Consider the following 24,865-nt stretch of genomic DNA (forward strand, 5'->3'; position numbering starts at 1 on the left):
TCAGATTTCAATCACATCGTTGTGCTTTAAGAAAATTTATCAAGTTTTATGTCAGTCTTCAGGACAGATGTGTCACTGTGATCCTCTAGCTCAATGCAGAAACGGGCGATAAAAGAGCAGATGACACAGACTACGACAAGGATATACGTCAGGGCCAAGAGCCCTGCCATCTCCTGTGGGTTTGGCTGCCTGTGCTCAAGGCCTGCTGGGACGTGCCCTTGGATCAGGCTGCTGAGGAGAGGGCTTTGTGAGAAGGCTGCAAGGGGCTCCCCAGCATCACCTGGGGGCTTTATTAAGCTCGGCCCCCTATTCTTTGCCCTTTCCCGAGCTGCTGCAGACATGTGCTTTACCATAAACCTCTGATAAAGACCCTGATCCTCCAGCTTGACTTCCCAGCTTGACCTCAGGCCTGCCTCACCGCTGCGGCCTGCTCCGGCAATCATCGGGCTGTGCTGGCCCCGATTTCTGCCACCAGACCTGCTCTGCTCTGTCATTTGGCTGCCGTGGGAGTCCATCTCTCCTCCAGGACACTGCCCCTGCCTGCCATAGTCCCCCTGGCATGCCATCCCTTCAGAACATCGGGTTCCTGCTGCCCCCTCCGCATAGCGATTCGCACCCCATCTACAGCACGGTGTGCTGGTGCTGCTCCTTCTGGCAGAGTGATGGTTTCCAACTGCTACATCTTCCAGCACATTGGAGTTCGTTAGACACATTTGGAAATTAGATACTAAAAATATTCAGATTCTGAAAATATCTTCCCTGGAAAGAGTGCAAGCTTTCCTATGTGATGGCTATCTTCTTTTTTTATAGTTTAAGCTTTGACATCCTTTGCTCGCTGCTGAAAATTTTATTTTAAAATAAGTCACAATTTGGGCCTTCCAAAGGTATGTCCTATTTTACAGATGATTGCACACTTTCTTTGGCCTCCAGATAACACTTTTTTGTCATAGTTACTACCATGAAATGCCTTTTCTCTCACTTTTATTTTTTCACCATGTAATACATTTTGTGAAGAAATATTAGCCTTAGAGAAATGCACAGAAGACATGTATGTCAAGTTCTTCTTTTAGTGATTATGTTTTCTTGAAAAATTCCAATACCCATATTCCAAAACATCTTACAACTCAGAATCCAGCATCCACCATCACTTAAGAGGAAATCGCTGGCTTTGTGGCTCTGTATTCCCTAATGGCTATTAACCAGCATACCTTTGCCTAAAAGTGATTATTCAAGTGGTTTTATTGCCTCAGTAGGTTTCATTCCTGTGTTTGAATAACTCCAAAAGCTGCATTTCTGTCACTTGGATAGGAAAAAAAATACGACACACAAAAACCCAGCCCTAGAACTCAGAGTGCCTTACTTCACACTATTTCAAAGTTACAAAAATCAGCCCCATCTGAATGTCATTAAAATCTGTGAGTGCAGTTAGGGAGTGATGCTGTTCCAACATGAATTGCTCAGCCAAAATCACTGCTTGGATACAGGTCAGTACAATGTCTTTTCTGTTAGAGAAAGTGAAGCACAGAGAAGGACTGGTGCATTTGTTCTTGCTTAGCTTTGAAGAGATATTTACAGCAAGCATTTATTCTACACAGTAATTCAAACTGAAGTCTCTCAGGCCATGTCTCAGTGGTCCTGACATTTTAGTACTGCCTTTAATCCATGCCCGTGACCTAACATGTAAGATGCTTCCTCCAAGAATCAGGCCTTCTCACTCAAATAAAGGTCATTTAAGAGCTCCTTTGTGATAGCTTGGTGTCCAGAACTGGTTTTCTTCCAGCCTGAGTTAGTTGTGCAGGTAGAAGATGGCACCAGTCCTCACGTAAGTACGCCGTACAAGCTGCCATTAGCTGCCATTGGGCTTGAATCAAAGGGATCCTACTCAAGGAATGATGGATGTATATTGCCTCTCTTTTGTGCCATATATCCTCAGGAAATGTGACCATTTTCTTACAAAGCTTCTCATTCTTTCCTTCCCTCCTTCCTGCCCGCCCCCAAATATTTATCTTCTCTGCTTGTATTTAGTCAAAACACAGCATGCATCTCTTTGGTTATGGATTTATTTATCATACTCCTGCCTAAGAGTCTTTATGCTACTCACTGTAAACATACAGAATAAGATATAGTCCCTATGTGCCCAAAATTGTGCTCTGGAAAAGATGTGTCTGGGAGAGACAGGGAGAGGCAATAGATCACATCCAGGCCAGTGTTCAGGCCAGAAACACAGCGGAGGTTGCCTTATCCTAGTCTTTTGACCTGAGCCTGCATCTCCAGCTGCAAGATTTACACAAAGGCTCAAGCAGAACATGCCTTAGTTTTGATGAACTTTCTTTGAAGCTGCTGGAGTCTACCCTACAGTATAGATAATTCATGTGTGGCTTCTTTTCCTGATGGGGGTTAAGAAGGATATCTAAGACTTTTGCTTATGGCTCAACATTGGAGTTTAACCCATGTGACTATATTTCAGACTTCTATAATAGAGTAATCGAAATCACAGCTTGTCTGTCTACTTTCATGGAAGATCTAAAGAAAAAAAGCAAATGCAAACATGAGTTAATAAATTCTGTGTGAGACCTGGCCAGTTTCCCAGTGTCATTGACCAATAGTGAAAGATCTCCTCCAAAAGAGAAGTTACAGACTCGAAAGACTCATCGGATATTGTCAGAGTCCCGTGGCTTGCCTGGGGCAAGACTTTTACTGCATAAATTCAGGCAGAACCATATAACAAAGGCAATCATCGCAGTGCTGGATGGATATAGCAGAGCGCAGTTGGGATTCTTCCTTTTCCCATCACTGATGTTCCAAGTAAGCAAGACAGCTTGGGGCAAAGCAAAGGAAAACATGATTTAATAAGGAAAGCACTTCGGACTAGCGTGGAACGGGAAGCTGGAAACGACCGGCTCGCTGTCAGCAGCTTGCTAAGCCACCCTGCTCTGACAGACCGCCGAGTGTGGAGCCTTTTCCCCTTGCAGCATCCCGGCGCCGAGTCGAGCCGAGCCGAGCCGTGCGGCTGCAGTTGCGGGCGCTGCCCTCGAGGTGGAACCTTCGCACCGAGGCTGCGCCGGGCGCTGCGGGCCGGGAGCGGCCGCGGGCGGAGCGACCCCGCGCCCACGGAGCCTGCGGGATTTTTTTTTTTTTTTTTTGGGGGGGTGGGGGCTGCAAACTTCCAGAGCGACCCGGCAAAGCGCTCCCACGTCCCGCGGGGTGGCCCCGGCCCCGTGGTACCGAGTCCTGCCCGGTGTCCGGGGGGGAGAGGGGCAGCCCCGTGAGAAACCGGGGATGGGGCGAAAGGTGCGGAGAAACCGCATCCCGGGGTGGGGGGGGTGGGTTGGGGGGCGTGTTGGGAAGCCCCCCCTCCTGTTGACAGCCCCCTTCCGAAAATTGCTCGGGAACCCCTCGTGCAAAGTCCGAGGATACCGGGGGTGGGGTGGGGGGGCGACCCCCCAGGTACTCGAGGGATGCGGGGGACCCGGAGCCGCAGCCCTCGTCGAGCCGGGGTTGGGGTGGGAGATGTTCCAAGCCGGGCCGGGGAGAGCCGCTGCCTTCAGCACCGAGAACAGCTACAAGTGCGGCGCCGAGCCGTGCCGAGCCGTGCCGAGCCCACCCCACCGCGCTCTGCACTGCCCCGCAGGAGCCGCGGTGAGAGGGGGCAGCGGCGTGCCGAGCCGAGCCGCGCCAAGCTGTGCTGAACCGTGCCGAGCCGTGCCGAGCCGTGCCGAGCCGTGCCGAGCCGTACGGAGCCGTGCCGAGCCGTGCCGAGCCGTGCCGAGCCGAGCCGTGCCGCGGCGGGGCGGGGGTCGGGGGGCGTTCTCTTTTACCCGGCTCGGCACGGCGTGGGTCTGCCGCTGCAATTGAGCGGCGGCGGAGGGTGGAGATCGTCACGGGGGCTGAGCCGCCGGTCCCAAAAAGTTTTTTTTTTTTTTTTTTTTTTAAAGGAATGGGAGGAGGAATAAGGAAGGAGACGGTGGAGTGGGTTCGGCTTGGCTGATCGCGGGTGTTGTGCAGCACCACTGAAATCGCTCTCCTGGCTACCTGTCCCAGGCTGAGCCGCACATGAAGCTGACGCTACGGGGAGAAGCTATTTGAGACGAGGGTTGTACCGAAATTACCTCATGCTGTTCCCGATCGGCGCCCAGTATTAATTCCAGTGACCTCTACAGTAACACGGATATGCAACTCTTTTCCAGCAAGGTATTTGTGTGTGTGTGCGGGGTGTGTGTCTCCTTCAGGTCTTATTTTAAGGCGAGCGGAGTCCACGAATAACGCAAGTTTTGCCTCACTTAATGTTTTGGGGCAAGGCAATCCACTCCGCCTGCTTTCTGGCGCCGGGGGCTTTTGTGTCGCATTATTATTATTATTATTTTTGTGTCTTTTAATTATTTATCATTTTTATTGTCGATAGCCTCCCCCTATCAGCTCTACCGAAAGAGATCCCGGGCACGGCGCCGTCATAGCAGCGAGCAAGGAGGGAGGATGGGGGTGCTCCCAAGAGCGGCATCTCCCCCCTGCCTCCTTAAGCGGGTCCTCTCCCACCCCCGCGGGGAGGGGGCTGGGGGTTCCCCGCTATTCCCGCCCCCCCCCCCCCCCCCCGGCTTGATCGGGGTTCTCCAGCCGGGGGCACCGGGGGGCTCCAACTTCTCGCTCGGCTCCGAGCTCCCTTGGGGTGGGGAGGGGAAGGGGAAACTCGGCCGGGCTCTGGGGTCCCCCCCAGCCCGGGGAAGGGGGAGAGAAGCGGCACCGGTCCCGCGGCGAGGGGTCCGTGGTGTCCCCTGGCGGGGAGCGGCATCCCCAGTGCCGGCATGTGCTTATTGCGGGGACCCGGCAGGTGCATGCACGGCACGGGTAAAACCCCAAACAACCACAACAAAACCCATAGCCACCCCCCCCCCTCCCCCCCCCCCAACTCAACTGATCAAAATCGATCGGTGATCTGAAGTGCATGGAAAGCCGGCGGTGGCACGTCGGAGTTGGCAAGCTCCTGACCGGGGATTCATGAAGAGACTTTAGGGATTCACTGAGGGGAACACAGGCGCATTGAAGCTGCCCGGTTGATGCAAGGAGAGGAAGGAATCACCGGCGGCTCTAACTAAAAGGCGACGGTTGGTTTTGATTTTATTATTATTATTATTATTTATTTATTTATTTATTTTTTAATTATTATTATTTGCAAGTCTGCGGGCAGCGAGGCCCCGGGGGGAGCAGCGGCGAGGCTGTGCCGGAATCCCTCAACGACAGACGCCAGCTGGGGTAGGGAGGGGGAATAAAAAAAAATAAATTAAATAAATAAACAGATAGCTCGGCTAAGTAAAGCGGAGAACAATAGGGGGCTCCCTTCAAGGGAGAAACGCCGCGGTGATGGGTGATGCTAAGGGAGAGGAGGCTCGGCCAGCCCCGGGGGTGCTCCCGGTGCCCCCCCTCCTGCCCCAAGCCCGGCGGGCCCGCCCCGGGTCCCGGGTCCCTTCGCCCCCGGGGTGCCGGGAGCCGAAGGGCAGCCGGGAGAGCACGGAGGAGCCGCACGGAAAGCGGGTGCGTGGCCGGGGGCTGCTGCTGCCTGCCCCCACCCCGCCAGGAAGGGCGGCGTAGCGGGCAAGGGGAGCCCGGGGGGGAAAAGGGGGGGCTATGGGGTGCCCCGGGATGCTGCCGCTTCTCCGGGTAGAGCCTCTCCAGGGGCACCGGGCAGAGCCCCCGGAGCCTGCTCTGGGGAGCTGGGGGCTGGTGGGAAGAGGGTAAAATGGGAAGAAAACCAGCAGAGGAAGCTCTTGCAGGGTGCCTAGGAGGATCTCCTTGATGATCGCTTGGCAGAGCGGAGGTGAAAGCAACTCTGAAGGTGTTAATATTGATGGGGTTTATTCAGCTGTGAGACCAGGCAAGGGCAGAGGAAAATATTTGATGCTGTTTCCTTTCCAAAAAAATTGGATGCTCCTATTAGTCTCGCCCTGGCAGAAGGACCTGTGCTGCTTTAGCAGGGGAGCTTGTTTGAAGGATGGATATTTGCAGGCAGAAGAAGATGGGGGCTCTGGGGTATTTGAAAAGAGGCCGATCAGAGTGAGTGGAGACATTTCTCTCATGGTGCTCTGGGAAGAAATCATTCCCGTAAACAAGATGCTGGGGGTGACTTGCCTTGAAGTCCTGATTATTGTGTAAAGGTTACCTCTGTGGCAGAGGCACAGCAAATCATTGCAGAAGAGCTGAGGTAGATAAGACTACTTACATCAGTGAAGAATTCTCCTGCAAGTTAGGAGTTGCGGTGTCAAGGCCTAAGGTTTTCCGAAATCCCTTCTGTTGTCAGCAAACCCCATTAATCTTCTATATGTGTCAGGTTACTGTATGCAGGTGGCAACTCTTTACCCGCTCTGTGTTGAAATTCAGCTATTTGTTCATTGCCGAATGCCTTGCAGGAGAAAGAGGCAACTTTTATGAACACTAAAAGGAATGTTAGCCAGGCAATTTTTATCTGATACTTCAGAACTAACATCAGTAGTAGGGAGCCAGAATAATAACATATTTGCATTTATTTTTCTCGTTGAACATCAGAATGGAAGATTTTTGTCCTTTTGCTTTCATTCCGTAAAACCAGATCAGTTTTGCATTGACTGGACATCTGACTGGTTTGTGGGTGTAGAAATGGGTCTTCTTGCTAAAACTCCCCCTTTTCTCATTTACAGAAGATCAATTTCATTTCATTTTAGTAACATGCCAGCTGTGCTTCAAATGTAATGACAAATATATTTTTTGGCCTCAAACAAAATTGTAAATACTTTTTCATAAACATTTTTCCCACCACTGAATAGATTTTTTTTGTTTGTATGTTTTGTTTGGGTCCCTCAGTGAAGGTTCACGTGTGTCTGGCTGGCAACGCCAATTTAAAAATGTTCCATGAAGTTCAGTGGACATATTTTCCTGCTTAAGATGCAGAGAATACTCCTTGCTCCTGTGGCTGTCTGTAATTGAGAGATTTTTTTAAAACAACCTTTCCAGGTGATATGAAATGTGATTTCAACCACAACTCCAGTGCTAACTGAAGATCGCCCTTTCAGGAGTCTTGTTACCAAAATAAAGACCCTGCCTATATTTATTTCTTTACGTATCTGTCATTTTCAGCTCACTTTTTAGGTCTGTTCTTGAACGTGAAGACCTGCAAGGAGCCCACCTCCTTGCTGTGAGTCTGGGGGTGGAGGAGTGATGGCTCCCAGCATGTGCTGGTGTACTTGCTCTGGCATCAAGGCACTGGGGCGCCCAGCCTTGTGTACCAAATGTCTCAAAATGCTGCATGTTTCACGAAGGAAGTAATTGCAGAACCAGACACCACAAGCAGAAGTTTCCACGTTCCCGTCTTGCAGTACCCCACCTCCTTCGGTTTAAAAATAAATATACATTCTAGCAGAAGGAGTGGAGGTCTGTGCTGAAATGCTGACTTTAAAAATAGCAATATGTTCTGATAGTACCAGATATTTTTAATGAATTAAAACCAAGAGAGGCATATATTTCAAGGTGACTGGGGAGAGGCTTTGTGCTGCACTTACTCTTGAACTGTGCTGAGGAAATGTGTGAATTTCTTCTCTGAACTCATGTTTCCAGTGAACAGTAACTACTACAGAGGGGAACCTGGTAAATTGTGAATATATTTGCATTAATTCAAACTTTTGTGGTCAATCTGAAAAGGACAGAATTTTACTTCAAATAAAATCTCTGAACATGAGGCAAACTCATTCAGACTTTATAGCCTAGCAGCCCTTGCTTTTCCACTAAAATTCATTGATAAAAATGGAATTCATTTAGCTGACATGCTTTCTACTTAGCTACACAGGCTTATAACATTCTGTAAAAGTTGACGTTAATCAATATGTGAAAAACAGTGTGGCATGAATAAATTAGGCAGTGTAATAAAAGCTTTTATTTCTTAGGTAACATAAAAAAAGAAGACTAAAAGGTCTTAAATTTTTAAAAAGAACATTTAAAATTTTTATTTCTGTTTTATAGACAGACAAGCTGTGGACACTTGCAGCAAAGAAACATGCATTTTTTTTTCAGAAAAACAGGCAAGCTGAGGCTGAACAATTAATGCTTATGCAGACTGCGATGTTGAAAAAAATGCTTATTATCAATTCATTTAAATTTCATTCATTTCCAGATAATGTATTGGAGTCAAGGTGCTGTGCTCACTTTAGCTTCTCCAGTGTTGTTGGCATTGGGATTGCAATAGTTGAATTCATCACTGTTGGTTTTTATGAAAACTGACAGTTGCTTTAATTTCGGGGCATTCTTTGGCTGTAAGAGATTGACCTGAGACTGAGTGAGAGAAAAAGCAACATTTTTTCCTTCATGAACATTTTCACTTTCTCAGTGGTGTGTTCTTGTTCACCGTACAGTGTTAAATAAGAGCAGTCATCTTGTGTTGCCTCAAGGGATCGCTCCTTGGCGGGACTGCACAGACCCACAGAGTCTGAAGAGTTGGGTGCTCACTGTGGAACCAGAAAGGAAATTGCGTCTGATTTAGGTGCAGCTGCAACTTTCACTTGCTGCTGTTTTGAAACCCCTGGCTGTGTTTATCTACTGTGGCAATGAAGCCAACAGCCACTTGTGGCTAGTTAATACTTCATGTGATCTTTCCTCTGTGGTGCAGGTCATATTCTGTCCTTAGGCAGCATCCCATGGGACCAGATCAGCTTGTGGGAAGCAGTGATGTTCCTCAAGTTCCTCTATTTGTTACTGATGCTGAGTTTGGCTCCCGAGGCTGAAGCCTGGACAGATTTGTAAACTATGTGCCCAAAAAGAGCTGATGGAGAATGATGGGATTATTACATGAAAAAGCACAGATTTTTTTTTCTTTTTCATTTAGATTCAACCTTGAGCCAAATTTAAGCAAAACTAAATAATAAGAGGTACTGAAAGTCTTATACTCTGCTGTTCCAAATTGCAATGATTTTATTCACACCAATTAAACATGTTTCATTTTCAAGTCATTGCTCTGTTACCAGATCACTGTGAGATAACTTCTCATTAAATAGAAGAATTTCCATTGTGAATATTTTTCTCAGCTTTTCAAATAGACAGTATTTTAAAACTCTTCTCTACTTTTACGAGCTTAGTACTATCACTTGGGAAAAAAAAAAAAAACAAACACAACCATAATAAAATAAATTAAAGAAGATGATCAGTTTCAAGCCTTATCAGAACACATTTTGAGATTTGATACCTAAAAATATTTAAACATCTTGTGGAAAATAATTTAAAATGTCTTTGAAATACGGTATAAGTGGATCAATTCTCTTCCAATTTGATATTTTGGTAGGAACCAGTCAGATCACCTGGTACAAAGTACATATCTACAGAGTAGACTGTTCAGTGTGATTAATTTCTTCATACATTACATTTTTTTTTTCTTTTAAAAAAGGCTGTGTGATTTTCACCATAGAGTGTCCTCTGCTCTCTATAGTCTGTAACAGGTGTCCAGAGAGACTGCCTCAGATGTGGCTGCCCAAAGCATGCCCATCTAATATTAGGTGAAATTAATTCTCTCTCTTTGGCTCCTCAGAGATCAAAAAATGTATTCAGGCATTTGTAATTTTGTTAAATATTGAAATAAACAAATGCCACTCACTTGAGAATTGAAGTAGTGGTAATTTTTATAACTGATTTTTATAACAGTGTCAGTCACGTACTTAGAAATGTAGGATGAAATCCTGGTCTCATTAAAATCAGTGGGACTTTTCCAGATGTCAGTGGGGGCAGAACATCATTCTTGGTTTTTGTGGTCCAAATGCAAGCAGATAATAGATACCCTGTTAATGTTGGACCTCAGATCATGTAAAATGTGAGAAAAGGAATACTGGATGTTCAGCTCTTTTCCTAGCAGAATACATTGTGCTTTTTTTTTGCTTAAGAAACCAGCTACCTTTTCATAAAAGTAATTTAGCTTTTGAAATGATTGGGAGGGTATTTTATATATATAGTGAACCCAGAAAATAGTGAATTCCACTGGAGAAGTAATCAGTTTAATATACAAATGAACATGCTTGGACTGCAGCGGCTGAAGAGCGTACTTAAATTCAGGAGCCCTGATTACTCCATTGTCGCAAGCGGAACCTCTCAGCGAGTGCAAGTGTTAGGAGCTATTGCACTTCTGTGGGCTGCAACAGAATGATACAGCAAAACAGAAAATACAATATGTTACGGAATAAATATGTTTTTGGATGTCATGCAATGCAAAGGTAAATAGGAATTACTCGTCAGGCTCCGAACATCAAGCTAAGCGTAGTTGCCCTGACTTGGCTTTTGCTCTGCTGGTATCATCAATTTCTCGGCTTGTAGTACGGTGCAGACAGGTGTTCAAATTCACAGAAGGCCAAGAATTACTCCCTTACAGAACATCAAAAGTAAAACCTCGCCAAAGTAACTCATATTCAAAAATAAATACACTGTGTGACAGGTATAAAACTGCTGAACTAAATGATAATTCTTACTGGTTTTTTTTTTATTTATTTTTTTATTTTTTCCAGAAGTACCTCAGCTGCAGTGCAAAATAGAAGGACATGAGTTACTGACCTCCTCATAGAATCAGGACCAGAGATACTACCCTACTCTTTATCATCAGTTAGAAGCAGTTGGAAACCACCTCTCTGAAAAGCTGATCAACCCGTGACATCAGTGGACATCTTTTGTAAAACACGTTTTATGTACTTCTGCTGAGATCCTTTTTCTACCTTCCATATGGTTCTATATTACTTACTGGGCACTGATGGTAGCCTCCAGAAACTGCAGTTTCAAATGGTCAACCTCATCCTTTAGCAAGAAGAAAATCTGGATACTGGCTAGCAACAACATCTTCAGAGAAAATGGTATACGAAGGAAAACGATTAGTTTCCTGCCATTGTTTCTTCCTGTTAACAGCCAAATTCTACTGGATGCTCACCCTGATGCAAAGAACTCATGGCCAGGAATATGCCCACTCCATCCGATTGGATGGGGACATCATCTTGGGAGGACTGTTCCCTGTCCATGCAAAAGGGGATAGAGGGGTGCCTTGTGGGGAGCTCAAGAAGGAAAAAGGGATCCACAGACTAGAGGCAATGCTGTATGCAATTGATCAGATTAATAAAGACCCTGATCTTCTTGCCAATATCACCTTAGGTGTCCGGATCCTTGATACGTGTTCCAGGGACACTTATGCATTGGAGCAATCGTTAACATTTGTGCAAGCGTTGATAGAAAAAGATGGTTCAGATGTGAAGTGTGCTAATGGCGACCCACCTATTTTCACTAAGCCAGACAAGATATCAGGTGTGATAGGTGCTGCAGCAAGTTCTGTGTCCATTATGGTCGCAAATATTTTAAGACTTTTTAAGGTAAGGAACATTTTCTATTTTTCTTTTGAATTGTAAGCAAAAGGAAATAAATGAGGTGATTGTGTTGCCTTACTTTCAGAAAACAAAGGGACTGAAATCTGAAAAGACCGGTTTGTCCTTTCTAAGCAAAAAAGAAAAAATAAAAAGGAAAGAAAAAGCAATGATTTCAGACCCTAATTTAAAGTGCCAAATGCTTCTTTAAAGTTCTAAGCAACCAGAGCAGATTTTAGTTCTTTATTGACTTGTGTTTTTGTTTATTTACTACTCATATTTCCTCGACATTGATTGTTTATGCTCATCAAGATCAGATTGAGATTTATTTTGCAGATTTCTAGGAGAATGAAATATGAGGTTTAAACACAAATCCATTTGTAGAAAGAACAAATAATTTCCCTAAATAGGAAGATATGCCAGTAATAATCCAGTGCTAATGATGTGCATGTCTAGCCAAATGCAGTGTACAGAAATATCTTTGATTCCCTTGAAATCTTAACCTCCCCCATATTTTTCACAAGGTGGTAATTTTTTCCAGACTTTGATATAACTTTGTGAGAGATTACTTTTGGACAACAGTTCTACTGGTATACTGTTCATTTCCTTCCATGTACTTTATTAAACTCTGCTCTTATAAATGATGGGAAAGTAAACCTGTCACTTTTAAACTTGTTAACTTAGATGGGAAGACGAACACATTCTAATCAATCATCGGATCAGGCACCAAACATTTGATTTTTAATTTTGGGCAGTGTTAAATAGATTATGGTAAACTGAGCACTTTTTTTTTCTGTGCACAGAATGGCTAACCTTTTCAGTGAATCTATTTTGTCCTACTGCCCACTGTTATTCAGACTGATTCCTTCCATTCAGAAATCTTGCCTAATGTCCTACAACTTCACAGCCACTGAAAACCATTTCTTTGACTTCAGTGGAGATGATTCTGGTAACGTTAAATAATGCTGTTAATGATTTTGAAAAGTGTTGCTGTTGTTCTCTGTGACTGAAAGTTTGAATTGTCTTGATTATCTTGTTTGAAGGTTTGTCAAACTGGCAAGGAATGTTTCAGTCATTTAAAGGTAGATGTCTATCCTTCCCTCCGGTTCTTCCACAAAGGGCATAATGATGGATTTACAGTTCAGTGGAGGAGCAAGATGTCTGCTGGGTTGTGGTCAGGTGTTCATTACAGTCTCAAAACTGATGCCTGGCTGCAGTTACTGCACGTTTGAGACTAGTGGACTTGCTCCATCTGTATGCTTTCCTTATGAAAATCAAGTATACAAAATTGAACCAAGTCTTAAAAATATCCTATATAGGGATCACCTCTAGAGCTGTGTCTGGTGGGGAAGGCTTGTCCTTCTCAGGAATAATCATGCATGCTGCAGGAGGTATCTATTTTTAATTTCACATCTGCATTATTTTTTTTTAAAGTTTTGTTACCCTGTTAAATAATGCATGGTTCTGAGGTAATGATAGGTAGAATGGTCACTTTAATATCCATCATAATGCAGGACCACAAAGACTAATGTTTACACCCAGATTTGAATTCAACACAGTGTAGTAGGCTGATTTAAGAATCTAAGGCTCGTAAGACATGGTTTAACTGTGAATTAAGAGCAGCAAGAAGGAAAGAGGCCTATGAATTGTCTAAGATACCAGCAATTTGTCTTCTGAAACCATGACAGCTACCTCCTGATTTCCATTATGCAATAAGATTGCAAATAACGTTCTACTGCAGTCTTAATCAATAGAGGGTCATGTGATATCCCCTCTGGGGAAAGATCTTATTTACCCATTTAATTGATGTAACACAGCTGCTGGCAAAAGGAGGAGATATCTCTTTTAGTTTTAATTATAGATCCTGCACAAATATTCTTAATAATGTAAAAAATGACAAATGATACCCTTTAATGTCTCATATTGGACCTGCATCTGATGTCTGTTTTTACGCCTTCCTCCCAGAAGTAGCTCTGTTATCTTTGCCTGAGTAAAGGCTTCTGGATAAGGCCCTGGTTTGGTGGCACTAACCATGGACAATGGAAAGGTCCTTCACCAGAAATGTAGAAGTATAATCCAGTTTGGGTTGTACTCAGACCAAAGACATGGTCTGAGATTCTCAGCTGATGCAGCCCCAACTGCTCCACAGCTGAGGATCAGGACCTTTGCAAAAATGCCTATTTCCATTATATCCAGGATGAATGTGATTCATCCATTTTTATGTCTAGTAGTTCTATTCAGGAAGTTGAACCTGTAATTTGAAGTTCAGTATTGTTTTAATATCTACTCTGAAGTTCCTAAATGTCAGGACTACATATTTTTTGAGAACATTGTTATCCAGTGAAATTTTAATCTGTGGTGAAATTGTGAGAAGTATATTATATCACTCAATGGGAATATACAAACAAAGATAACTTGAGAAATACTATGCTCAGCAGTTTGGATTTTTATGCTGCTATTTTTCTTTTTTATTCTTTCTTATTCTTTTTTTCTTTTTTCTTTTTTTTTTTCTTTCTTTCTTTTATTGATTTTACAACATAAAACATACAGGTCAATAGTCCCATCTGATGATCTGGTGGGTAGCATAATCTGATTGATAGTCATGGTATCCTTTTATCTAAATGTTCTCATAAGAAGAAAGGAAGGAGAGCACCACAAAAAATGACCTTGATCTATAGTCTTTCTGTTGGCCAAATGGATTGCCTTGAATTCTTCTCTGTCCTTTTGTGAATATCCATGAGACATAACCTAGCAGTTTCTTTTTTTTTCTTTTTTTTTCCCTTTTTTTTTTTTTTTCCTGCCCTTAATGGGCCTGAAACATTAAGGTCCAAAGTTGGACAGCTTAAATTTCACCTTCTGATGGTTTTAGACCTGTCAGAGACACTTTGCAAACTGGAAGCACTTGTTCAAGAAAATTACTATTTGGAAGTGAATCTCTTATTCCTTGATTTCCTTAAGGAGGTTACATTTTGCTTTATGCTCCTCTGGTGCTTGATGCAATGAGGATTGTGCAAAAGAGTTGTTTATTAAGCTTTCAGAACTTGGAGGTGGTCTTTCTGAAAACAAATTTGCAGAAGACCTTCAGAGGCAAGCACAGAAGGAATGTGCTAGCTACCAGTAACTACCCACTCAAACAGTTCTCTGTGGATCTCAGGACAGATTGTTCCCAGCTGAAGTTGCTGGCTCATCATTTTGAGAGTTGGTTTTGTCAGAGAGCATCAAGAATGGGCTGCTTCACAGGGGAAGCTGAGACAGAAGCTGAGGGGGCAGCAAGGTGAGAAAGACAGTGGTTACATGTACGGGTAACACAGCCTCACCCAAATGAGAACAAAAAAGGTCTGGCCATGTAATGAGGTTCAGCCAACAGTCCAGACAAATCCATAGTGATGAAGTCTAAAATCAGCCAGGAAGTCAGGTTCAGCAATGCAAGGTCATGGTCAGCAAGCTAGAAGGCCAGCAGGATAGCTCAGGCAGGGACCAAGGACAAGGGCCTGTGCTGAAAGGTATCTGTTGAGTGAAGAAGGGGGACAGAGGTCCCTATGAGACTTCTCACAGCTCATTCTCACAGCTTAGCTGTTTTTCTGGGCTGATTCAGAGTCACATATTTGCACCCTATCAGAGCTGACCTTGGACACATGCAGCCAAATCCAGAGCTGGGGAAGGGAATGTTGCAGAGCTTCTTGGTGCCTTCAGCGCTTTGACAGTTTTTAGCATTTCCCATTGGAGTGACTGTGGAAATAGGCTAGATAGACATGGGCCAGCCTCTCTTCTGGTGGACGAGGAGTTGCTCCTTCTTCTGGGTAATGGAAGGTGACATTATTTGGTTGTTGTTTTTGCCAGTCTGGAAGTCCTGCTGCCAAAATGGCTTGTGTTTGGCTGGTAGGATCTATTGAGGGCCTGGCTGGCCAACTCTCATTAGTGCAAAGACAACTTTTCTATTGACTGGATCATTCAAGAGGAACATCTTGCTCTTACCCCCTTCCTTGGGTTTGGCTTACTGAAATTTTGGCTTCCTGTAGGATGCTCAGGCACGGCCAAGTGCTATCCTTTAGCTTCTTTGTTTGAAATTCATAAGCGTTTGGGTGGTTCCCAGTCCCTCAAAACTTGTCCTGGAGAGACAAAGTCTGTAACTCATCTCACTTCATGTTCCCTGTATACAAAGCTTGTACTTATTATAAAATGATCTGGGCTGAAAAAGACCTTTCAAAATCATCTAGTCCAAACCCACTGTCGTGGGCTCGGACATCTTCCACTAGACCAGCTTACTCAAAACCCCATCAAACCTGACTTTGAACACTTCCAAGGAGTGGCCATCCGTAACTTCTCTAGGCAACATATTCCAGTGCTTCTTCACAGTCATAATGAAAAATTTCTTCTTAAATATACCTTCTTTCAATTTAAAGCCATTACCCCTTTTTCAATCACTACAGGCCCTGGTAAAAAGTCTCTCTCCATCTTTCTAATAACCCCTCTGAGTATTGAAAATATTAAAGTATTTAAGTATTGAAACAGTAAGGTGTCCCTGTAGCCTTCTCCAGGTTAAAAAATCCCAACTCACTCATCTTTTCTTCATAGGAGAGGTGCTCCAGCCCTCTGATAATTTTTGTGCCCCTCCTCTGGACCTTCTGCAACAGGTCCACATCTGTTCTGTGTTGGGGACTCTTGAACTGGATGCAGTATTACTGTCTGACTAACTCATATCAGTGGTTAAAATCTGCTGGAAAGAAGAGAGACATTTGTTTATGCTATTTTCCTATCATCTAAAAGCTTTACGCTATTTCTGAACTCCTTGGTACACTCCATCTGTCACCTTCACACTTCTAGCCAATGTCACGCTGAGAGCAGCCTAGGGACGATGGCTTGCATGTGAATTGAAATGGGTGAAAAGTATGCTTGGTGAATTGTGATCTGAAGCTTTCATGTATATATTGATGTAGGTGTATATAAAGCCAAAATGGTCATTGACAATTTGTTTCTTTCCTTTCCTTTTTTTTCCTTGCCTTGTCTTTCCTTTTGCCTTGTCTTCTTTTTTGCCTTGCCTTACATTTTCTCCTCTTTTTCCAAGACTAAAATGCTTATTTCCTCTTTTTGGACAAATTCTCTTCTTGCTCCACCACTGCAATCCATTTTAATAGCTGCTGTCTGGAGGGACTAATATTTACTTCATGCACATTTGCCTTATACATTTCATACACATTTACTTCTTCAGAAGTACATAGTACAAATGCCATCCTGGAGTTACTCTTCCCACTTTATGTGCAACCATCCAAAATGCAAGAGAGTTTCTTTCAATAAATCTAGAAGTGAATGTATCAGTTCCCCAAGCATTTTTTTATTTGCTTTGACTGTTCACCTGTCTCCTCCTGGGCTTTAGTGGATATCTTCGGCTGACAGTCTTGTGCAGCTACCAGGGCTGAACCTGGATGATGCTTTTTTAGGCTCAATTGCAAGTTTTTTTACATCCCGCTGCCATGAAGTGCTCCTGCTGCCTTGTGATCCTGCTGCCGAGACAGGCCTTCCAGAAATGAGGGAATTGCAATTGTACAGAGTCTAACCTCACCGAACTTCATAAACACAGAGCTATGTATTTAATTGTGGCAACAGTGTGCACCTCATGACTGGAGGGAATATGACGTGAGTAAAATGTAATAACATTTTACCACACGGTTTCAGAGAGCACACACGTACTTTTCCGAGGCAATCTGAAATATATGCAGATCCTGATCTTGTCTTTATATCTACGGAAATTTTTGCACCTCTTGAGCATTACTGACTCCAGAGGCTCCAGACTGATGCGAGAATCAGACTTTCCCATATGTGACTGCAGGGCTTTTCCATAATGGGAAGAATTTTACCATTTGCTTTATAAGATATAAAGAACAGTCTCAAGAATTTTACCCAACATATTGGCATTCATTAATAAAAAAATGTTCTGCACCGATTAAAATATTATCAGTTTTCTGTTCACTGTGTCACACTGCATTTGTCAATAATATTTTCTGCTGTATAGCATTTGAGATTTGCAATGGGATATGATTTTTTTTGTGGTTAAAACATTTGTGGAAAATCTTGTGTGAAGTGTGAAGACAAATTGTTGTTAGTAGGGAGAAGTAGACTGAAACATTTTGAAATCGTCTCTTAAGATGAACAGATTTGTTTTATGTTTGTTCTAGATAATATTTTCACTTTCTGAATCATTTTTAATTATAAAAGGAACCCATTGCCAATACATCCCATTTAATTTTACAGTGTTTTTTGTAGCTTATTACAAGCACATATCTGTTTAGTGCCTGAACATCTTGTCTTGTTATTGGCTGGAAAATATCATTATAATCATTCATTTTTTTCCCCATAATTCAGCTTCTCTTAGACAGAAACAATATTCATATCTCTGTATATTTCCATGGTATTAGATACTTGTATTATGCAAAAATCCCTCTTAATTCAACTGTGATTTTTCTGTCAGTGCCAGGTTAAATGTGTTTTGGTCAAGAGGGAAAAATGGCAGGTCAACACCAAGACAAAATTATATGTACAATAGATATTTTGGAAGTATCAATAATGAAATTGTTGAGAAATTTTTTAGCTGCAGCCAGAGGGTATAATAGATTTCCAGATTCTGTGAAAACTGCTAGAACTGATTAGCATCAAATTTTATTTGTGCTAAACTGCTTGAGGCAAGGAAGTACAAAAGCAACTTGATGCATTCATTTAGTATTTTACAATATATTAGTTTCTAAAATATTCATCTAAAAATCTAATATTTTCAGTCTTATCCCATTCCTAGATGGAGTTATAACCAGTGGTTAGAGCAAAGTGGCAATTTGTTTTCTGTATTATTTACTGTGTTTGTCACTGGTTTGCTACAAGGCTTTAGAAGCATTTCCTGACCTTTTTGTGCTTCTCTTTTGTCATTTTAATTTGATTGTATCCAACTATTTCACAGAAACAATCAAAAGCTTGATTAATGTTGGTTAAGTGGTTTGAGACATCTCCCCTCTTTTTGTGGGCAAGCTGAAGCTGTCTCAAATGTTGAGGTTTTTGTGTCATTCCCTAACCACAGTAAGCAAGCACCTTACAAAGAGATTGTAGCTATTAGAGACCAATGGTCTGATTTTCTTTCTACTTCCCTGTGGGCAGTTGGGGATATATATATATATATATATGTATATGTATGTATTTCTCTCACATATACACATGAAGGAAATTGCATATGCAGAGAGAATTATTTCACCCTTTCATAGCTAAAGTTTTGCTGAGTTCTCACCTCTGTAAGAAGGCTGTTTGTATGTGACATAGACCCCCGAGTTATTTGTTGAAGATTGCCTATATTGATATAGATATCAGCCAATTCTACAAATGAGAAGATCAAAAAGTTAAGAAGTGCCTGGCAGTGGGCTTCATTAAAGATCTTACGTTACTAGGAGGCACTCTTTACATCTTTCCCAGTAAACAAAACGTACCTGGCACCATTCTCTGGTACTGAGGCCAGCTGACACAAACAATTCACATCTATATGATAAATTCATAGTTCCCCAAATCACAGGTTGGCATGCAAGCTACTGGGAGGCAAAAATCCCTGACCCATGGTAACTTCTGTTGCCTGTCAGCACACAGGGAGACTGCTGGCTTGCACAGGTCACAGCCAAGCTATGGACTGTCCTAGAAGCTCTGGTAGCTGAGTCCTCGTGTTCAGGAATGTGCTCTGGAAGGATGTGATTTACCAGCCTCTACGCTGGCTTCTCAGGACGGAGCTCCTCTGTTCCCACATCATGCTGAAGGGGAGCCAAGACTGCTAAGGATCATCAAAGCTGTTTCAGTGTTTTAGTACAATGATGTTAGTTTTATTAGCCACGATGAAAACTAAATTAAGACTATATTTTTTTTCCTTGGTGATAATTGTTTCAGTCCAGTGACAGCTGTGCCATATAGTCTTGCCTTCTGACTGTCATCAGAAACCAGGCATTATTGTGTGTTACAGCCAACTGGTAGATTTTGTGGTTTTGTGTATTTCCATCCTCATTATTTTCCCTAAAGCACATTGTGCTTTTAGGATTAAACTGGTTTACGGTGCTTAAATGTATATCCTTGTTTTTGCTAGCATTTATCAGCGAAAAATAGTCATCTAAATAAAAGTCTTACTGAAGGACACTAATTCCACTTGAATGAATTAAATAGCCAAGAGCAAAATGCTCCTCTGGGCTGGGATCTACATATGCTCCCAGATCAGAAAAGCAAGATATTATGTCCTCTATCGTTCTGACAGGACAATTAAGCATTTAAGTCAGAGCTTAAATGAGGAAGCTGTTTGCCCTTGACTGCCTGTGTCCTCAATAGAGATCGTAAAATGGTTTCAGAGGGGGAGTGCATCAGGTCTATGAGTGTGAGTGCATGTTTACCAAAAAGAGGATAGTTTGCTCTATTCCTTTTTAAAAAAAAAAAAAAAAAAACTCACTGTAGGATTTCTTGTTTGGTACTTCAGATAGATACCTGTCTCTGACTCTTCTCTGAAATAAGTTATTGCTGAATTGCTGATAGGTATGCTTAGATATGGCATGGCATTGTGAGAGCTCTCTTCCTATTGCATTTCTTTTATAGTTTGGGAATGTGAAACAGGAGCAAAAGTGATTTATCTGTGTCAGAATAATTTGTGTTTTGAGGTTTGGCTTATGTTCTTTCACAGAAGATGCTTGCAGTATTTATTGCTTAAATTATTATTATATGCTTGTTTTCTGATTCAGGTATCTGGGTTTTGCTGAGGTCAGGAGCAGCAGTCAAATAGGATAAGTGACTATATTCTTCTGTAGCCAGCTGGATAGGGCTTGTTGAATTCTGCTTACTTAGAAGGGAAATAGAGTCTGATTTTTGCATCACTTAGACTTGTTTAAATGAGGAAGAATTTTTGGGAAAGCAATGAGTTCCAGGGAAGCCAGTGAACAAAACAGATGTAAAAATATAGCTGGAAAAACCGGAGGAAAATAATGTCCTGTGTCCATGCAAAACAGCATCCCATTGGTTTTACTATCAGTAGGCTTCTTGTTCCACTAAAGGATTTTGTCAGGTGCATAGCAAAACAGATGTGGCTCCTCAGTTATTTGTTCATGTTTTCAGAAATGATCATGGCAATCATTTTGGTCTCAGCCAGTAAGGAGCTAAGGGTACCTTCATTTGGAAGATAGATGGTTTGCGGCTGTGTGACAGCAGTGATCTTGAGTGAGCTGGCTATCTGATATCCACAGGCATACTTCTGCAGAATGTCTTGTATAATATGGAGTAACTACAAAAATAATGCCCCAAATTCCGCTGATAAAGAGGAATTCATAGGGTACACATGTATACTAGGATGTTGATTCAAGAGGGAAAAAGTGTATTGACTATTAGAAAGTACATTGCCAAGAAACATCCTGTTATACATTGTCTAAAGATAAATCCAGTTGTGTAGGATAGGAGAAATGTGAAATTTCCTGTATTTCTGAAAATTATATTGGACAGAAGTATGAGAATACATATTTTTGTAGCAGCAGGAAAGTGGTAGAAGTAAAATAGCCAGTGTTTTCCACTCCTAATTTTGATGGTTCTGTTTGCTATACTTTGCATAACAAAGCTCAGGATTTAAAAGTTACCAGCTGCTATATTTACTTGTTAAAGTGTGAAGAAAATATGTATTGTCCTGAGGATTAAATGGCTGATTCTTTTTGTGCTCAGTTCAGGCAGAACTGAAGCATTTGTAATGAAAGTAAATGCTACTAGAAATCAAGAAACAGGAGAGACAAAAATAATCTGTTTATGTCTTCTTTGTTGGATAGGATTTGTTGATATCCTTTGAAAATTTAAGTGTAAAAAGTTATCTTATTAACCAGTGTTTCACTTTTTTCGGCATGTTAAACAATTTCACTTGCAAAACCTAAATGCAGTCAGAGCTGTTGTTTTGGCCTAATGGAAACCGTCTTGCAAAAACTCTTCATCTGTGAGTTGGGTGATATCTCCAGAACCAAATGAACAGCTTTCTGGAAACTGGATATGTAAAGTATTTGGGACAAGATGCACTGTAGAGAAAGAATAATATCGCTAGGGCTAGTCTCAGAGACCGGCATACGAAGGAAGTGTAGCTGTGCTGCATACGGGAGTGTGAAAACTTACTGTTAGAACAGATGCTAAGAATGCCCTGTGACTCAAGGTATGATTTCCTGCCGTTCCTGCCAAGTTTCAAAGGTTGTTTTTTCCCCCTTTTTTTTTTCTTATTTCTATTTTTAGGCTGAATAGCAATGGACTTGTGATTCAGGAATGAAGATTCACAGTTCAAGTTATACTTATTTTATTGCCTCTTTGCATAAGGATTAAATAACATTTGTTTCTGGCGTACAGGAGAAAACACCAGTAAAGAAGCCAAAAGCACAGGAAAAAACAGGATATTTTGGGGATGGGTCAAATAATCGCTTGGCTCAATGGCTTTGTCTGCTTTGCAAAGCTTTGTGTGAGTGTGACAGACCGCCCTTGCTGTGCGTTAGTGCCTGCTGAAGCCTGACATCCTTTGTCTTGCTGCACCACAGACCTTCTCTGCGACCTTGGGCAAGTCAAGCAGAGCCAAATCCTCAGCCCGACCGCTGCTTGCGTGGAGCTGGGTGCCCAGGTGTCCCTGGAGGACTGATGTGCAGGGTCCCCCGCCTCTGCTTCCATGGTGCCTGAAGGGATTTGTGAATATAAAGGCTTCTCAATAACCAGATATAAGAATAAGGGCTGTGGGCATGCTTCAGACAGCAAGCTCTTAACGAGGGATTCCTTGTATCCTCTTACACAGCTCCCTCCCCTGGGTTTTGCTATGAAAGGGGATTATCTGCCTCACTGTATGATTTAAATATGCAACTCATCAGTCTCTGGAGCAAGTGGTGAAACCTGCCTGACCCGCAATCACAGGCTGTACATCCCCCTTAGGAAACCATGATTGTCAAAGAAAGAGAGCCTAAAAATTAGGAAAAAAATATTTGGATTATTGCCCAGTAGAACTAAGATTTTTAAAGCTCATCTCTGCAGTGTATATTAGAGTGATTGGGAAAAATGAATGCCTGTCATTATTAAAACAAAACATGAAATTAAGTAGAGTACGATGAAAGAAAATTAAGACAGGTGCGTGCAAATGTATGGTCTACTTTAGATAAGTGGATATTTTTTTCTTAAATGCTTGAGAAAAATCAATTTTGAAACAACTTGCTAGCTAATAATTTTTTGTTGGTGTATCAGGAACCCTGTTTTTTTTTTTTTGTTGTTGTTTGTTTTTGTTTCATTTTTCATGCTTATTTATTTGATTACATGTAGCTTGACTAAGAACCCCTATGAACTGTGCAGCGTCAGGCAGCTGAGTGGCAAATGACTGCCTCACTGATTTACCAGGAGTGGATCAGGAGCTAAGAGAGATTTCTACACCTTTCAGAAGACGTGCTTCATATTTTTGAATTTTCTCCTTTTCGGTTGTGTTTAATATACCTAAAACATGAATGCAATATTGTGAGCAGGACTGTACAAGTACTTAGTCAGTTTGACAGCTGAACTGAAAAATAAACATTCATTTTAATCTGAACAAAAATGATGATGTTGAATTGGGATTTGGAGGCTTCTTCTTTGGCTGTTTTTTGATTTATTTTGTTGAGGAAAGCTCCCCAAAAGGTTTTGTTTTGTGTTAAATGATAGCTTATGCTCCATATGGAATAAAATATTTCCATTTTGTATATTTTATAATTTATAACTGAAAAAATAAAGCGATAGGTTTGAAATGCCAGTCTTGGGTACCGTTCATTAAAGTGGTACTGCTGCTGTTGTCACGGTGTGGAGCAGTTACTCATGACGCACAAGATCAAATTATTTGGGATTCAGAGTGGGGCATCAAAGGTAGTAAAGGAGATGGAGCTTCCAGCCCCACAGCAACAGATATGACTATTTTATAGTGAAATTAAGCCTTCTGGTCCTTCACAGGGCCTCCAGGGCACTCTGTATAGATGAGGTTTCCCATACTTTCAGCCCTGTGACTTTTCTTTCTGCTACAATGGGTCTTGTCCTGGCAGTCTTGTGTGTGCAGGAGCTTCCCTGGGGAGGTCTCATCTCAGAACATGTCAGAGCAGGCGTGTTTGAAAACCACTTCCCACTCTTCTCTTTCTGAACAGCTGTATGTGAGTTAATGCTGCTGTTGCCAGATGCCGTCTATTCACTGCTGATAAGCTTTCACAATGGGAACATTTTATTTTATCTATGCTAGAATTCATTAAATATTCATTGGAGCAATGATTTGAACTTACCTATCCCTGCTCCTTGCTGAATAGTGGACTATGGAGTGAATTACTCTCAGGCAGGTCCAACGGAAGCTTAATTGTTTATGAAAACATGAACAGCTTCAGCAAGAGAGATTTTCATGTGCAAAAACCCCATAACTCAATGGTTAGTTGTTCCCAGCTGAGTACTCTAACCACCAGGCTATTAAGTATAATGCAGGCAGCTACTACAGCCTCATTTTTCCTTTTGGAACATACTGGTGCATTGTGAGGATAAATTTACAAAAAAATGACAGGTATGTGGCGATGACAGACAACAGAACCAATGGGAAACCTGTAAAGAAGTCCAGCTGAATGCCACAGGGAAACCTATCAGTAAGTCATGTCTGAATACTGTAGCATTCATTTAGATGCTTTAGCCATGGATTCTCAAGCTTTTACCCTTAAGAAGAAATCTGAAAATCTTGACTGGAATGGTAACACAAGATTTGTCTTACTTTTGTCTTCGGCTGCCTAGTTTAACGTAGTCCTCAAGGACAGATGGCTGCATTCCTGTGAATGTCTGATTCATCCCCCATGAGTCTGAAGTGCACATGGACCTTTGTGAGTGGCTGTCTGTGTTCATGGTTCATAGAAGAAGACCTATTGACTTCCGAAGGCTAGGAATTTCTAACTATCTCCTGCTATAACACACTGAGCATCTCACTTCTGAACTCTCCAGATGTTGAGCAGGTGCACAGGTCCTTCAATATCTAGAGCTGAGCTCTTTGCAGTGCAAAACCCTTGCCATGAACTGTCTCATTTTCACACTCTCATAAAATATAGATTGTTTCTGTCCTTGACATACTGGCTTGTAATTACTTTTGATTTGTTTTACACAGAGGGCTCTATATAAAAGCTGTAGAGCTTTTTATTTCATCTATGGAAAATTGGAGGACACTCCCACAGCAGCTACTGACAGTGATGTTTGTCATTCCTTCTTTCTCCAGGCTACTGTGAATATCATGGATCCTGTAGTTATTTAGGCTGATATCATAGTAATAAATAATGTTATATTTTACTTTATAGCTCCTATTTGCAGCAGTGCTTCAGGAGCTTCCCTCTAACACACTAAAGACCATTAAAATATTAAAACATACAGCAAATGAACCATAAAAATAATGCCAAATGGACAAATAAAGTAAAATAATTGGACTGTGACAGAAGCTTTTTATTTATTTATTTGTTTTCAAATCTAACATACAAGCCTCTCTAAATTGTTTATGTCTG

General features: G+C 42.2%; 1 protein-coding gene across 7 annotated transcripts in view; it reads left to right on the top strand.

The window, feature by feature from the left end:
• The first annotated feature begins 3,397 nt into the window (after nt 1-3,397).
• The window catches only part of GRM8 (glutamate metabotropic receptor 8), a 344,303-nt gene continuing 322,835 nt past the window's right edge, over nt 3,398-24,865 (top strand). The window contains exons 1-3 of one of the 7 annotated variants that reach the window (XM_083819519.1): nt 3,401-3,639; nt 3,936-4,191; nt 10,500-11,345. In XM_083819519.1, coding sequence (XP_083675645.1) covers nt 10,836-11,345 — 510 coding nt within the window. In that variant the 5' untranslated portion in view covers nt 3,401-3,639; nt 3,936-4,191; nt 10,500-10,835. Of the gene's footprint in view, nt 4,192-4,953; nt 5,100-5,127; nt 5,527-10,499; nt 11,346-24,865 lie in introns of those variants that run through there. The other 6 variants (XM_083819524.1, XM_083819525.1, XM_083819520.1 and 3 more) reach the window with 6 other exon arrangements.

Source organism: Anser anser (assembly GCF_964211835.1).
Source record: "Anser anser genome assembly, chromosome: 1".
In the NCBI taxonomy this organism is placed as follows: Eukaryota; Metazoa; Chordata; class Aves; order Anseriformes; family Anatidae; genus Anser; species Anser anser.